Source organism: Corvus moneduloides, chromosome Z (genome assembly GCF_009650955.1).
Source record: "Corvus moneduloides isolate bCorMon1 chromosome Z, bCorMon1.pri, whole genome shotgun sequence".
Taxonomy (NCBI): domain Eukaryota; kingdom Metazoa; phylum Chordata; class Aves; order Passeriformes; family Corvidae; genus Corvus; species Corvus moneduloides.
Genome location: NC_045511.1, coordinates 2,506,403 through 2,523,270, shown reverse-complemented (window position 1 = coordinate 2,523,270; position 16,868 = coordinate 2,506,403). Strand labels below are relative to the sequence as shown.

At 42.0% G+C, this 16,868-nt stretch overlaps 1 protein-coding gene across 2 annotated transcripts in view; it reads left to right on the top strand.

The window, feature by feature from the left end:
- Positions 1–6,036: 6,036 nt before the first annotated feature.
- Positions 6,037–16,868, top strand: part of PIK3R1 (phosphoinositide-3-kinase regulatory subunit 1) — a 60,606-nt gene continuing 49,774 nt past the window's right edge. Inside the window, exons 1-2 of one of the 2 annotated variants that reach the window (XM_032095407.1) lie at positions 6,037–6,209; positions 10,771–11,525. In XM_032095407.1, coding sequence (XP_031951298.1) covers positions 11,192–11,525 — 334 coding nt within the window. In that variant the 5' untranslated portion in view covers positions 6,037–6,209; positions 10,771–11,191. Of the gene's footprint in view, positions 6,210–10,483; positions 10,503–10,770; positions 11,526–16,868 lie in introns of those variants that run through there. The other variant, XM_032095408.1, reaches the window with a different exon arrangement.

The following is a 16,868-nucleotide window of genomic DNA, read 5'->3' as shown; positions in this document are numbered from 1 at the left end:
GAAGATACTAGATACACTTTTCTTCTGGCCCTGAACTCCTACTAGCTTCACAGGATGAGCCCTAATTTTCTATTTGCTTCCTAGTGCTGTAATTGCTGGAGATGTCACTGTAGATGCATTTAATGTAGGAGCAACAGCACATGTTCCTGCCTGGCAGAATCTGGATTATTCATGCACATATTGCAGTGAGTTTCACAGGCTCTCCAAAAACATATCTAAATTGGCAAGCTTTCTGATGCTTGGTCTTGCATCTCATCCACTTTGCAAGAGAAGGGAGTGTACTACCTATCAAATATCCATACTGAGATGTACTGTGATGAGTGACTCCTATGAAGAATTGATTTAAGGGTCCAGGATATATCAGACAATTGGTAACAATATGTGACATCTTCCACCTTGATGTTATTGGAAGAAACTACACAACTCTTAATCTGTAAAAACTGATACAAAATGACTAAATGGTCTCAACCTAAATTAGACTTAATCTATTTCTGAGTCCATTTCTGCATAATGAAAATTTCCTTGTGATCAGTTGAAACACCAAAAACTACACACAGCATCTTTAAGAAAACAGTCTTAATAGAAAACACAGCCACAAATGGCCCTGGATAATATTTAGATACATTATTACACATGGAGGTTTTATTATTCCTAGCAGTCTTATTCAGACAGAGCTGAAATGTTGGTGTAGATGTCAGTGCACAAATGATACAGTGCCTGAGAAAATTTCTAAAATTTCTGTTCACTCTACATCACTTGTCTGCACAGAAGACATGAGTTTTACACGGCTGTCAAACCTGACTTTTCTATCATTTAGCATACAAGCACTGAAAGAGCAGAGGAGGAATTACTCATAGATTTCATAAAAAGCAGAATCCTTGTTTATGTAATTTTACATGGTTGAAAGATAAACACAGATGTTGCATTTGCAGATATTGTATTTATAACATTATTTTATCAATTATGCTGTGCTTCAGACATGGAAAAACATTGTATATTTTTATTTCTTAATTATTATGGATTTTTAAAAGATTCTTGACAAAATGTATATTTTCATACAGTTAGTCAAAATTATGAGACTAAAGAAAAAAATTAAATTAAAAGTCAACTTCCAGATAACTGAAAGTAGTTTGGGGGGTTTTTCAAGCAAAATATTTTGAAGACTTTTCATGAACATGAAGTATTTTCCAGATGTGATCATCACACAAAAATATTATTTTCCACTACTTTTGCGTTCCATAAATGTGATCCAAAACCGACTGAAGAAACTCCTTGCTATCAGATCATATTGCAGAAGAAAGGCCCTATGTTTTTTTACAACTACAGTCATCTGGCTTTCAGATATCAGATGAGAGCAGGGGAGCGATTTTTGTCCACTTCGATTCTCATAGGAAAATTCATTTAAGAGAAAGTATAACTTCTCAGGGTTTGTGCCTCCTTCTGATAATTCGTATATACGTTCACTTAGAGAACCACAGAAGGCCTCCAGCGGCCACCTATTCCATCTCTCTGGCTGAGTCAGGACAACCGGTGTCTCTGCCAGGCAGATGTTTGACTACCTTCCTAGAAACATTTAATGATGGAGATTCCACCACCTCCTCAGGTGTTTTGTATCTTGAAGAAAGGAAAACAGCCTTAGATGTCAACTGTGACATGAACATAAACTGTAAATGTCTGTGAAGGCAGATTTGTCTGACTGGCTGAGATATCAACATTTATTGCTGATGTCAAAGTTTTGGCCAGATAGAAACCATTCTATCCTTCCCACAGAACTGAAATAAATTTAAACCAAATCACGTTGTGATGCCCAGCATGACTGGCATGCTGCTAATCAGCTTTCTTCCAGTTTTAAAATGAAAGTTGTCAGGCTTACTTCTCTGATTCTTAATGAGATAGCAAGTTTTGCTTCTTGCTTTCCTGAATTTCTCTGTCTTATTTTTAGCTCATTCTTTTCCTTTACATGCTAGAAAGCTTTTAAGCAGTGAAGGAACTTGCTTTTCATACTACTGTTTTGACTTTTGAAACACACTTAAAGCTACATTTCTGAACAGCAATGTTTCTTTGTCCCGGCTATGACAGGAAAACATCACCATTCATAGTCTTTGATGCTTGTCCTTCTTGTGATCCATTGTATTTATTTGGCATTTAATTCTTGTCTACAATAACTATGGATATTTTTTTCCTGTTGTTTTCCTGACTTCCCATTCCTTTGGGAATTTTACGTGAGTCATTTAGCAATGTGTGCTAGTAGAACAGTATAACTACACTGTATTAAATAATTTTCATCTTTGGGAGTAAAAAAGGATGTATGCATTGATTCTCATCCAATTTCTTCCCTCAACTCAGCTGGCTGAAAACCCCACTGCTGCAGAATGGTATGATATTATGTCACAAATCACAGGACTCTCTTCTGAACTTAGCAAATTACAGTGTTATTAGCATTCATCACACCTAAAAATTATTGCAATAAAACTCCCCTGCACAGTCTCTTCCACCTTTGTCTATGCTATCCCAGGAGATCAGATTCAGCACTGATAAAATCATGGAATTATTTAGATTGGAAAACTCCTTTGAGATCATTGAGTCCAACCGTGAACTTAACACTGTCCATTAATCTAGGTATCTTACTTCACAAATGGATTTGCCTTGACATCCTATAAGAAACAGAAGGAAATCATCTTGCTTAAAATATGCCAGTAAAGGAAGAAATATGGAGTTTGTCAGTTGAAGTGGAAGAGATCCTACACTCTGGAAGCCCTGCTTTCTCCACAAACCCTCTGATGAGTGCATTTTTTCCTCTCAGTTTCCATACTTTAAAATTTCCTGTTTAAGATCTAGCTGAACTTTTTTCCTAGAGGAAAGGGAACTTCCAGGGTAGATCCTCTCCAGTGCTGCATGACCTTTACCACAGAAAGCTTACCCAGACATAAGATGCAAAGGCTCAAATCATTCAACTGCTACTAGTACTGAAAAAAAGACCTGCTCATTTTTTTATTGCATTCTCCTAAGCAGCTTCTGGCAGAAACACTCAAAAGGTCTCCTGACAGATGGAAACTACAGTTGTCTTAGCAAAAACATGGATGTATGGCTTGTACCTTGATAATCCTGCCCTCTTACCCATATTTTATCCTTCTGTCTTCTGCTTTCCACTCACTGTTGCCTTGAAAATCCCTTCTGTTTACATGCTGCCTCAATAACTTAACCTTTCAATTGGACAAGAATATCCTTTTCAACAAACCTAGAACTAATCAAACACATCTACATGCATTAAACCCCACTGTAAACTTGATATGCAAAAGCTTTATGCAGTCCTTAAGACCCCCTGAGAAGTACCTGATGGAAGAAGGAACACGGTTTTCAGCTTGTGCATTCTCCTTTTTGTCTCCTGTGGTACTGCTTTGCAGCATTCCTAGAGCAAACCTAATTGTATAACTTTCACCTACCAAGATTAGACATAGGAAATTATTCCTGGAGACATTGGGATACTGCTGGGATCTGTGAGGAAAAAGGTGTGAAAAAGCTGGAGTGACCTCAAGACTGAAGTCACAATAGGCATGACAGCAAAGCCAGCAAGGGCAGCATTACAGTTATGTGCTGCTATTGCCTACTTTCCCTCTTTTGGGTCCCTTTCTTTCCTTGATGGACAGAGAAAACAGCAGGTGAGATGCCCAAGGTAGAATCAAAAAGTCGAGTTCAGAGAAGAAAACTTGTAAAGAAAGCAGAGATCCAGATGCCCAGCTACTGCAGAGGGGAAGCAGAAGGAGGTACTGGAATTTCCCCTGGAGGCTTTTCCTTCCACTGACAGATATCATGCCAGCAGGGAGGGAACACAGACATCGACTCTTGCCCTGCATTTCACCTGTGGGACAAGTCTAGTCTCACTAGCTGGGAAACACTACTTGAGAGGTTTTTAGTTCCCCTAAATACCCATTGTTAGACCAGTGCCCAGGACTGGCATTCCAACCAGCCAGTCTGTCTAATCCCCTCCAAAATCCATGCTGTTTTTGCCTTCAGCAATAGCAAACGCCAGAGACAGCAGTCTGGACAGAAGAAATGGAACATTCTTTCTTAATTCTGCTTCTGCCTGCATTTTCAATCACACAAAACCCCCCAAAAAAACTGTATGAGACAAGAGCTGCAATTTCCCTCAAAAATTTTACTGTTCACTATTTAAATTATAGCAATGCTTTTGTTTGTGTGTAAACAGCAGTCTCTATTCCAACAGGAGTGTTAATTTTAAAAGTCATTCTGTGTTTTTAGGTAGCCAGATAGACTACTGAAGGCATTTTTATCATCTTCCAGGGTATGGGTTCTGGAACTTCAAGGATGCAGCCTTGCAGTGCTCTTTCACACCCCTCTGGGGTCAGATCCATGCTGGAACCTTAAGGTCTTAGGAACTGTCATCTTCTCCCATCTGCAGTCATGAAGCAAAGCGGATCTTAATGAATCAAGGCAAAACCCATTAATAGGTGCCAGAAAACATCTTTCTAGTGACTCTTGGAAGTTCAAAAAATTAGGAACACAATGGGGAAACAAGTAAAATCCTCTGCAAAGAATAAGAGGCCAGTGAAGAGCATCTTCTAAAGGAATTGTAACTAATAATTGATTCCCACATTTACCCCATACTCAGAATAATAAAAATTTTTGGTTTGGAACATTTTCTACATAGATACCTCCAGAAGTCTAAGGATTCCAAAACTGATCTATTGTACTTGGCAGAAGCTTGTAGTAAAACTGGTCCACTTTTTCTTTCTGCTGCTCATGATCAGATCATAAGCTAATCCACTGTTTCAGAATGTCAAATTAAAACAAGACGGACTCTTCCCTTCTGCCCAGACAATACATACTCTTCTGCAGATTACAAAAGTTCAGACTGTCTCACTTCACCAGACGTACAGTTTCTTACATGGTATTTCAAGGCCTGAACCTTGCTCTCTGTTTGCAGCAAACACTTTGGATGTTCTGTGCTATCTCTCTTTTGGCTGGTCTTAAGCAGGTCAACCCCTGTACTTGTGTTCACACCACAGGCCTCTGTGAACCTTTACCTTGCTTCTTGCACTTGCATTCCTTCCCTGCCACCCTGCATGTGTTTTATTTTTGCTTAGACCACTTTGTCTTCTTTCACAGTGACAGTCGTGGTAACACTTGTACGCATACTTGGTATCTAAACAGAGATCTGACCCAACGCAGTAGATACATCTGCAGCATGACTGTCTTGCTGCAACCTCGTGGTGTTGTGTCACACCCTGGTGTTGCCAGATCCACTGTAGGTGGTGTGCTCCATGCAGCAGGGAATATGCAATTTTATTCTGCACTGCACGGAACCCTTCAAACTTGGGCTCTGGTTATCAGTGGTATCAACTTGGTGGTCTCCCTTGCTGCAGACAGCTGCCACCTCCAGCCAGGCCGAGGCTGAGGGCCGTGTGGCCCGCGGCTCCCGGTGGATGGCGCTGGGCAGGCAGGGCCGTGGGGAGGAGTGTGGCCACTGCCCGCCGCTGCCAGGCGGCCCCGGGCGAGCAGTCCTGCAGCGGGAGCCCCAAGCAGTCAATGGAGGGGGGACAGCTGGCTGTACTGCACGGCCCTGCTCCGCACACAGCCGGGCACCCACGGCCCACGGTGCCTGGTTTTGCTCTGGACACACTCCACCAACGTGACACCGCACATCAATACGGGGGGCGGAGAAGGAAAAGAGAGGAGAAAAGTCCCCAACGAGGAACTAGGCAGAAGCACGTGTTCCGCTCGCTGCCGCTCCCCGGCCCGGACTGGCTTCCCCGGGCCGAGGCGGCGCCCGAGGCTCGCAGGGCCCGGTGGGCGCCGCGCCAGAGGACGGCGACCCAAAGGCCCCTGGCCGCGGGGGGGAGCTGCGGAGAGCCCAGCGGCGCCCGGGCCCCCGACCGGGCTGCGCCGAGTGCCCGGCGGGGCGGGGGCGGGCTGTGCCGCCGTCAGTCAGCGGGCGCGGCTGGGCGGTGCCACAGCGGGTTGGCGGAGGCGCCGGGGGCGGGGCGGGGGCAGAGCCGGCGGCGGGCACGGCACTGCCGAGGCGCTGAGGCGGCGAGCGCGGTCGGGGCAGCGGGTCTGGGAGCGTGGCGGGACGGGCGCACGGCGGAGAGCGGGGCGTCGCGGCGACAGCTGCTGTCCAGCGGCGGGAGGGACGTGGTGACGGCCCCGCCGCTCCTGCTGCAGCTGCTGCTCCCGCTGCTGCCGCTGAGGTAAAGCGAGTCCCGCTGCATCCGCTGCAGCTGGTGCTGCCCCTCGGGCGGCTGCTGGGGCAGAGGAGCGGGGCGGGATGGGGCGGTGCGGGGCCTCCCGGCCGCCCGGAACCCGGACACCGGCCGCCCTTGCGGGGTGACAGTCCGAGCGGCAGCGCCGCCCCGTGCAACTTTTTCCCCCGTGCGGGGCCGGCTGTGGCGCCGCCGAGCCCTCCGGCGCGGCAGGCCCGGGCGGGCCGTCCGCTGCGGCCGGGGCCGAGCCCCGGGGACGGTGCAGTCTCTTCCCCCGCGGCCGGGGGCGGCTCGGCCCGGCGCTTCCTGGACGGGCAGGGCGAGTGGCGCGCCGCGGCCGCTGCGCGGCTGCCGGGAGCTCCGGCCCGGGTGGCGTGGGGAGCCGGGCTGGTGCCCGCGCCGGGATAACGCCTCCGGGGCAGAGGAAGGGGGGTCCGTAGAGACAGCTGGGGCGGGAGCGGGCGGCGTCCTGCCCGCCTGTGCCCGGAGCTCCACCATCGTCCCCGCGCCGCCGGGGAGCGCCGGCTCGGCGCAGCCCTGCCCCAGCGGTGGAGGGGCTGCAACTCCGCCGAGCACCGACCCCTGGCGAGCGGCTGCTCTGTGGCGGGGACTGCAGTTGATGCAGGGCTCCGGAGTGGTTAACCTGCCTGCCTCTTAAATGGGATGGAAGTTCAGACTGTACTGCTCTACTAAGTTTTTAAATTATCATTATTAATTTAATTATTCTGCTGAAGTGGTCTTGATGCTCACCTGCCTTCGTCCATAATTTGCAGTCTTTATAAGATCTTTGAGATGTTTCAGAATAGATGTGCTGTACAGTGTTCACAGTACTTATTCAATGTGTATGTATTTGGATTCGTTCAAAGTCTTGTGATAGAATCTCCACAGATTCAAAATAATTATTTCAGTTTGGGAGCGGTATAAAGGTATTACTTCGTGATACATCACGGACCTCACTTTCTTAAAGAAAATACTGTTCTGATGTGGTACTTAACTTGGTCGTCTCCACTTGGAGAGCGTACTTCAGAGAAAGCTGCAGTTTGAGTCACAGGTGTATAGACACCTAGTGGGGAGAAGAGTCGGTCTCCAAGCAAATTTCCCTGCTTACCCCTCAATTCTCATTATTTCAGTGTCTCCCTGAGCATGTTAGTCAAATTCATCCTGCAGTGGAAGAGAAGCTTGTGTTAGTCACTGTTTCTCTAGGGATTTTTGGAATTAGTTTAGAGATATTGCAGTACAAGGAGTTATGGTTATTAAATTTGTTAATATAAGGGTGAAGAAAATCTTTGCATCTTGTATTAGGGATGCTGCACTGGTTACACATGCACACCCCTCTGGTATCAGTGTGTGTGCCTATGCAGTGTAGAAGTTTGTATTCTCCGGCACCAAAGGAATGATAGCTTGTGTGGAAGGAAACACTTGGGTACCAGTGAAGTGGGAGCCAGATGTCATTTTTAAGGGGAGCGTGCAGGGGAAGATTTCATGTCCCCTTCCTTTTCCACCTATATTTGTAGGAATATCTTGAGTTTTTATGTTGAATTTTAAATTTTATCACCACCGAAATGCCCAACATAAACCATTCTGCTGAGAGACCGGAATTCTGCCTGAACTCAGGAATCTTTCAGTGGGATCAAGCTCTTAGACAGTAAATAAAAAACAAATGAACATTGATTCTCTTATAATACTTCTTCCTCCTTTTCCATTTGACCAGCCAAATGGAAATCCAGTAATACGTCATCTCAAATTGAACAGTTTCTCCCCTGAAGTGTTTCATTTGGTTGTTTTAATCTATTTAAGATGGTGTCCAAACTATTTATTTTAGTACTAGCCAGCTTAAGTCAGTTTAAGTCAAAATGCCTGCGTGTAGAGGCTGTGTAACTTCACTTGGAGTAAAGGGAATTTTTTAATACAGGATCTTAGCACAACAGTCTAAGTGGGCTTTTGGATACACCACGGTGTTACTGAGCAGGTGTGAAAATTGGTATTTGTCCCAGGGGTTAGGTCTATCTGCAAGGTTCACGAACTCTGAGACTTAGTTCATCCCTAAACCCGACACATAGTAACCATAGAAAAAGGCATGAATCCAAGAAGTTCAGAATGGCTGACTCGCAGGAGTGTCTCCAGGTACATGAACCATAGATCAGTCAGGAGGTTAGATGCCGGGGACTCTGTACTGAGGGTGGTGCTGATAAGTGAGTATGAACAGGTACTGCAGCTCTGAGCCCCAGGGAAACTGGATCTAGGGAAACTTTGCTACCATAACATCATTGAGTTTTTCTAGTCTGATGCATGTTTTGAATTTTTAAAATATGCTTTAAAATTGTCATAAGTTTTTATGTTACTGCAACATTTCCAGTTCTGTATTTTCAGAAGATGCATAAGAGACACAAGTACTCATTTTAAATATATGGTCATAAAGTTTCTATGATACATTTGATAATAAAAAATCAGAGGAATAGGTCAAGTCAGTTGAATTATGCAGTGTTTAGAAGACTTTGTTGACTGCCAAAATGCCCCTAGGCAGTAGGAGTTAAATAAGTAGTTGTAACAGAGCACTTGTTGAACGTTTCTTTAAAAGAAAATAAATATTTCAGAGTATTTAAAGTAGTCAAACTGGTAATTTTCTAGCACGCTTTACTGTGTGCATAGTTGATTTTGATTGGAAACATTTATATTAACCCAACATTTGGATCTAAAGTGTGTAAATGCATTTTTTTTCTCTTGCTACATGAAACAGGAGAGATCCATGCTTTTGTAAAGGCTTCTCTGCTATTTGGTTGATACACTGATACTTGTATTTTTTCCCCAGCTTTTGTCTGTACTTTTCTCTGGTAGAAGAGGCAAAATGAAATATCAGTGAAACTATTAATGTTAATTGCAAAGTCTGTGATGTTTGGTAGCATCAGGTAAGCAGCATAGTTTGGTTTTTCAGAAGTGGCTGCAGAAATTTCTAATTAAAACTTTGGTGGGAGCTGGGTGCCTAATACACGTGGATAGATTTGCAAGTTTTTAAATACTTGCATGCAAGCTTTTTGAAATAGGAAGTCTAATTCAGGCTCAGATAATTCTTTCATTTAACAAAAACTGGTTGCAAGGGATGATAAGGAAGTTCTTCAAGAACTTAACAAGATTTTCTTCTGTGTTCTGTCACGAGAGAGGTTGTGCAACATGTTGCAGGGACCTGATGGACAGAAGAGGAGCCACATACAGGTTAGGGATCAGGTCCATTCACTGGCACAGAAAGTCCATATGCATTCTTATAAACACTTCTTAGCTTCAGTTAGTCATATTGCAAAGGACTTGATGACTGAGACATTAGAAAAAATAGTGTGGAAAAGAGCTGTCAGATGTTCCCTATTCCAGCCCTGTCTACTGGTGTCTCTTACAATGTGAAAAGGGAGTGTTTCACAAGAAAAAGAGCTTTCTATACATTGAGTACATAGTACACAGTCAATATTTTACCTGCTGGTATTACACAGCTCTCCTGGGTCTTTTATTCAGATGTAGTTCAGGAGTTTCAGTGCAACTTTGAGTAGTTAGCACTTTTTGGTTTCCAGTATAGTATTTCAAATTATGATTTGGCTTGTCTTTTTAAGTAGATGAAAATGAGTAACAGTTGAAATAATGTTTAGAAAGCTTTCACTGTTGTATATGTCTTTAAGCAATTGTTCTCTAAATAGATTAGGTTTGTAGTCATGTTTTTCCTGTTACTTTATAGTTGGGCAACCTTGAGCCAAAAGTTCAGGCCTGTGTTCTCTTGCCTTTAACGTAATTTAAGCATACACCCTGATACTTTACTCCTGCTAAGGCTGCTTAGGTGGTCTGGGTGTGCCTATTTCAGTTGCTAATTGTTTTTCTAGTATTATACCATAAACACATTAAAAAACATCTGGAAGATAGGGGAGTGGTAAAGCCCCTCCTCAAAAAAGAAAAAAAAGGGAAATATGGTAGTCATCAAGTAAAAGCACTCTGGAGTCTTTGTTTCTTTTACAGATTATGAAAAGACACGTTCCTCCAAAAGGTTTTTTGAAATGCAGGCTTTGGGATGGGGATTGTTGCCCATCCTCACCCTTGTCATAACCAGGAGGAGACTGAATTCCCCAGGGGTCAGTTCTAATTACAGTAAGCTCCTCCTCTGTCTTGTCAGACCTTTTGTGGAGAAGAGGTGTGGCTGTCTGGCTTCAGGGGGGTAATATATAAAATCTTGCTGCCAGGTTAGATACTGCACTAGAGGGATAGCTCCAGGGCTTAGCCCTCTCACCCTGAGACTTTTCAGCAGCCGTAAGTCACAGAGAAGGAAGCATGCCTCATACTGCAGGGTTACAAATTTGGTTCAAGTAATTTGACATATATCCTTTATAAAAATGCAAACATTATCTGGAGATATTTTTTTGTGCTCTTGCTTGATTTTATTGTTACATAGGATTCTTATGTGGGACACAGTCTTTGCCAGGGTTGCAGAAAGCTTAATTCATAGGTAGAATCCCAAGTTCACAATCATCAAGAGAATGTGTGAGATGATTTAATCAGATTTCTCTTCTCTTTCCAGGAAAAGCATGTGTGCAGAGTTTGGTGGCAGAATACTTAAGGTACATGAGCAGCCTGTGGCAAATACATCTGAAGAAAGCGTGACTGGCTAAGGAGTTGGCTGAAGTTGCGTATGGAGATGCAGAAGTGCAGGCAAGCCCAGGAAAAGAACTAATTGGAAGAATATTGCTAGACACAGAAGAAGTGGAACACTTAACTTCTGCAACAGACAGTGACTCAGAATAAATACATTGGTAAAAACATCAGCAGTGAAAAGCCAAACTTTGGTGTTTTTACATTCTCTGGTGGATTTTATTACTTAAGAGATATTTTCTTCATCCCATTTAATACATCTTGAATTTCTCGGTGCATAAAACTATAACTGGACAGTTGCATTTTGATACTGTTTAATAACACTTTTGAATGTTAAATCATTTGCCAAGATGAGTGCTGAGGGATATCAATACAGAGCTTTATATGACTACAAAAAAGAGCGAGAAGAAGACATTGACTTGCACTTAGGAGATATATTAACTGTGAATAAAGGTTCCTTACTAGCTCTTGGATTCAGTGAAGGGGAAGAAGCAAAGCCTGAGGAAATTGGTTGGTTGAATGGCTTTAATGAAACCACAGGGGAGAGGGGAGATTTCCCAGGAACTTATGTAGAGTACATTGGAAGAAAAAAAATATCTCCCCCCACTCCAAAGCCTCGTCCTCCTCGGCCTCTTCCAGTAGCACCAAGTCCTGCAAAAGCTGAATCAGAGAGTGAGCAACAAGGTCAGTATTCAGAAGGTGTGTGTATCCCCCATGGTTTCAGGTATTTATGTTTCACAGTCTTGTCTGACTGTACGTTCGTGTATATAGCACCTGCTGGTCAGCTTTTTTAGTTTACAGCTCATTTCAGTCAGTTAAGAATTGTTTGTACATCGTAATATTTAGCTTATACACTTTGTAATTTCATGTGGTTTGTCTCAGGCACAGGGACCAATGACTTACTGTGAGGTATGTCTCACAGGTTGGAAAGTAATGCTTGTAATTCTCCACTGTAGAAACTTAAATGAAAAATGAGCCACTTAACATTTATTTTAGGTTTCTGAGAAACTGATGGAAGTGTTTGCTTTTGTGGTTCATCACACTCACTATTAAGAAAGTTCTTGGTGAGTCCAATAGTATGCATTCTAAATAAAACTAAGTTCTTACCACTTACCATCTCTTGCTAGCAGCAAAAAATATATTGTGGTTATGGGGGTTACCTGTGGCATTAAAGGTAAGAACTACTATTTTAAAATGAACAATGAGATTATAATAAAGAGAAATTCAGATTTATCACTTTTAGGGAGTATGGCATGCAGTAGAAAAAAATAGCCTTCTATAAAAAAGGTTAAACAAAGGAAATATCTTCCTAAGTTGCTTTCTAACCTATATTTGCAACAGTATGTTAGGCAGAACTCAGAATTTTATCAGAACTCTTCTGTTAAAAGAGGAAACAAGTCTTCTGTTTTAAAATTGGAAAAGCTTTGGGGTAAAAAACTAAAACAAAAAACCCCTCCTTCCAAGTGACTTTCTCTCCTTTACGTACTGATGTTCAGGTAGTTGGGTTTTACAGATCAATAAGCCAAGTACATTTTAGAATAAACTTTACAGCCTATTGGAGAAGTCTAGAGTGGCTTGTATTTCTTGAACTTCTAATACTTTGTAAATTCTCTGGGTTTCTAGCTGTAGGAAATAAGAGTTGTAGTATGTGATCATGATTTTCACAGTGACATCATAATAATGAATAGTATCATCACACTGCCTACACAGAAATGTTTGTAGCATCACTTGCAAATTTGTGGTATCAGTTTATCAACTTCCATCCTTCTGTGCATATTGTAAGTTTATATTCAGCTGTGCTGATAACGAGCGAAGATAAGAGCAGAAATATAGAAAAATGTATGTGGCAACCAAGTTGACCTGGCAGAAGCATTTCTAGGTTGGTGGGGAATAAAGAGTGAATCTGAACTGGTTTATATAGCAGTGTTCTGAAGCGCTGTAGCAAGCATTGCTTGCAAGTCTGCAGTGCCTAGATGTAAATCATTGTTAGGATGAAGGTGGGGGCAGATGAGGGTGTAGTGGCATTTGAAGTTATACTGTCCCTGTCTCTGAACTCTTAACTGCTAGTCATTAGAGTCTCATGTTTTCTCTTTCATTAGAGTAGTTCTGAAAATGGGGTATTTCCTTTGAAAAGAAAAACTATTATATGTTTGATCGTTCCTTGTATTGGATATTAATGTGTGCTGCTCAGGTAACACTGACTCTTTTCTTAACCCACCTGTGGAGACAGTTGTTATCATCCTATGTAACTGCAGATAAACATGGCTTTTGGATAGACACCTCAATGCTGACAGATCATTATGAGCAGCAGAGAATGGAAAGAAAATCCCATTCTTTACGTGTGCATGCTGTGGTGAAGCAACCAGCATTCCAGGCTTTGCTGTTTATTGATTTAAAAGTAGCGCTTTGTAACTTCCTTGGTTTCTGTAGTCATGCTTGCTTGATCCTTCCGTTCACAGCTCCATGCTGTGAGCTGGCCACAGCCCTGCGCTGGGAAGTCCTGGGTTAATCTTGCTGTTTCCAAGCCTGCCCCAGGACTGTGTTTGTAGCAGACATTTATGGCAGTTTTGGCTGCTGGGAGTTACTCTGGGAAATTCTGCTGCAGATTTGGGAGGGCTCTGCTTATATGTAGCCTTCTATGTAAGGTTTATTGCCTTGAGACAATGCAGTATTTACATGCAATGTGTTTATTTTTAATACCATGGAACTCTGGGAACTGGAAACTGGAAAGAAAATGTTCTGATTTGACTGGGAATCTTCTTCTCAAAGTCTCCATACATAATCCTGCTGCGCTTCAAAATGCTTAAGAGTCAGCTTGCAATCCAACCATGTTTTCTTCTGATAAAAAATAAAAAAATGGAGTTCCCATAGCTGCTTTCGAATTAAAGATTTTAAGCTTCATATAAGAGGCTAGGTACCTCCATAATGCCCTAAGATCAGGGATCAGACCCTCCTGAATAGAAATTTGAATTTCAGGCTTAATTACTATTGAAATAAAGTATGCTTTCCTAAAAGAAATTAGGAAAAGTAATTATAAGTAGTCTCTCTACAGATCTGAAAAGATCTAAGGCAGAGAGTGCTTTGAATCTTAGAAACAAATTTGGAAATGTTGTACTGAAAGAGTATTATAAAAATCAAAAGGTGAAATTTTTAAGTTAGCAGAAAGCTACAAAACTTGTGATAAAACCAGAGGTGAGGACAGGAATGCAGTTCAGATAAAGAACAATGCAGCAAGATATGCTTCACTTCCAGGTAGCTTCACTATTTTTGTGTATGTTATTTGGGTCAGGGAATAGCACAGTTAATATTGTCCAGCAGCCAGTGTAATGGGCAGTAGGCCAAAAGATTCTTCCCAGGATGATACTTCTCTCTACACCCTTAGAGTGCATTTAAAATAAATTAATGTGTAATGTGAAACTTGCCTGACCAAATGCAGCCAAGCTTACATTTTCACTACTTGATGAATTAAAAGTACTGTGGATTAAAATGACAAATTAATGGGGAACTCTAACTTAAGACTTCTTAAACCTACCTCAGTTATTTGAAATCTGTATACTTTTTTAATTCTGTAAAGAGTCAGTTCTGTATTTACCCCTGTTGTGTATATTTTGAATAAGAGTATCAGAAACTTGAGATTTCCAAGAATACATAAGCATAATCTAAGGAGTTCCTTTAATTTTGACCTATACCTAGGTTTATTTTTTTAAGGAAACACTTTTTAATAATTTCAATACTCTTTAATACTTAATTATTCTCTCTGAATGTTTTTTTCCCCTGGCTTTATTAAGCTTGATCACTTTCTCATCAGTGTCTGGATTGTTTCGTATTAGATCTAATTTGCAATATTTAAGCAAAATGCTGCCAATATTCACAATGGTGTGTTACTCATACACAAATAATCGTAGACATCTGAACAGACTTCGTAGTCAATGAGGCTGGTGACATGGGCAGAGCTGCTCATCAGGCCCATGTCTTATGCAGTCAGTCTTTCTTATAAACAGGGAGCTTCCTAAATATTAAAAGCCAGTCTGAAAACAAAAAAAAACCCCCTTGATGGTGGTCTCTAATTCCATTAAAACACTTTAAGTCAAAATTTTCCCCGTATTTTTATTTTATTCATGACTTATTTAAGTTTCTAGAACTATTGGTTAAGACAAGAATTGGCATTCCTTGGCTGAAATTTTAGGACTGTTATGTTTTGCCTGTCTTCCTCTTACCTTTGTCAATAAAAAACTAGATTTAGTCTGATTTTGTGGGGATTTTTTTTTTAATTGCATCTGAAAGAATATGAAAGTAAAGGAGAAACAAAGCCTGAGAAGACTCTAGCACCTTCCAGTCTTGAGCCTGATGCATGTCAGAGCTATGCCAAGGCAGATCTAATTCCTCTCACTGTTGTGAGGTTCCAAGTCACCCAACCTGCCAGATTTTTTTCCCCACCAGGCAAGAGTGCCTGGCTGCTGCTGGGAGGATTGAGGTGCTTGCAACCGTGGACATGCAACATAGGATTTTCTTACTCCCCCCATTAAACATCTGAAGTTTATGTGAAGCAGTAAAGATTTTACATGACTGGGGTTTCTTCCCTTGAAACGATTTTTTTTTTTTAATTGAAGCTAAATCAGGCTGGTTCCTCTCACTTATCCCAGTTTTCCTCAATTCTTTGCAAATTAAAAATGCATAAGATGTACGAAGTCCAGATACATTTTGCAAACGTTGATTCAGCTCGTCTGATACGGCTGCATATATTTAGAGTTGATTCATACAGTATCATTTCTCTACCTGGTTTGTGAAGGCTGACCTTAAGCAGACTTTGGAGCATAAAGCTTTGATTGATGGACTGAAATAATTTCAGATTTAACTTGGAATGCTAAATTCTCACTTTGAAATGAAGATCAGATTGCAGAGGGGCAGACCAGAAGTTTACATGAATAATTTGTCAGTTTTGATGTTTTGGCGCTTCCTTCAACTTCCTGTAACTGAAAAGGGTTGTTTATGTTGACACTTTGTACTATTTCAGCTGATTTTGAGCCTAAGAATAATCTGAAGCTCTTCCTTCTTGTGGTGAAACTATAAAACAGATTTATTTTTTTAAAGAAAAAACCCAAACTTTTCTCCACTCTTCTAGAACAGATACAGATCAGCAAGTTGCACAAAGATAATGACATGGAACGTTTGGAAACTCTTTCCTTTCACCAACCAGGTTATGCAATATCTGACAGAGATCCAAACTGACAGAGGGCATAAAACTGTTTGTGCATGGTTTAACTGAATGTGTTGTAGGATTTGTTTCTCTAATTTTGCTGTAAATCCAGTGGAGCAATCTATTTGTGGAAATTATTTACATTTGTGTATTGAGGGACATAAGAGTGAGTGAAATGCAGCGAACCTGGAGCCTCCATTGGGAGGAAAACAGTCATCTTGCCTGATTTAGGCAAATGGAAAAAGGAAATTATGGGATGAAGTGATGAGTCACTATCTCGTGACAAATAGAAATGGTAAATATATTTACCATTCACACCAGAGCCCTTGAATTCTTTCTTTTTAGAGCCAGTTTGAATATAAGCCTTTGCCCTGCTGCAGTTGTCAAAACTGCCTTGCAGTCATGAATTTTCACGTCAGTTGATTTTGACTTGCACTGAGAAATGGGGCAAGTTCCTGCCATGAAGCCTTGCTGGCTACTTGTGATCACATTTCTAGGCAAATTCCTAGCTGCCCGATAAGTGCATGCATCTGAAAACAGAGTTCTTGCCACCTGCTTCATCACTGATGATTGCAAAGATTTTTGCAAGCTGCACTGAAGTGAGACAGAGCATTTTTTTCTCAGTGATAACATCAGGGTTGATAGTAACTTAAAAAGCCTTTGTAAGCACCCAGGAAGCACAGGGATAGGCTTTGCAAGTACGAGTACAAACTGCATGTGGATAGAGTAGGGCCTGGGCAAGTTCATGGTTGATGCCTGGCCCCACCTGCTGGTACAGGAGGAAGGAAGCAAGAGGGAGGAAGTTTAAACCCAGCATCTTCCATGTTGTG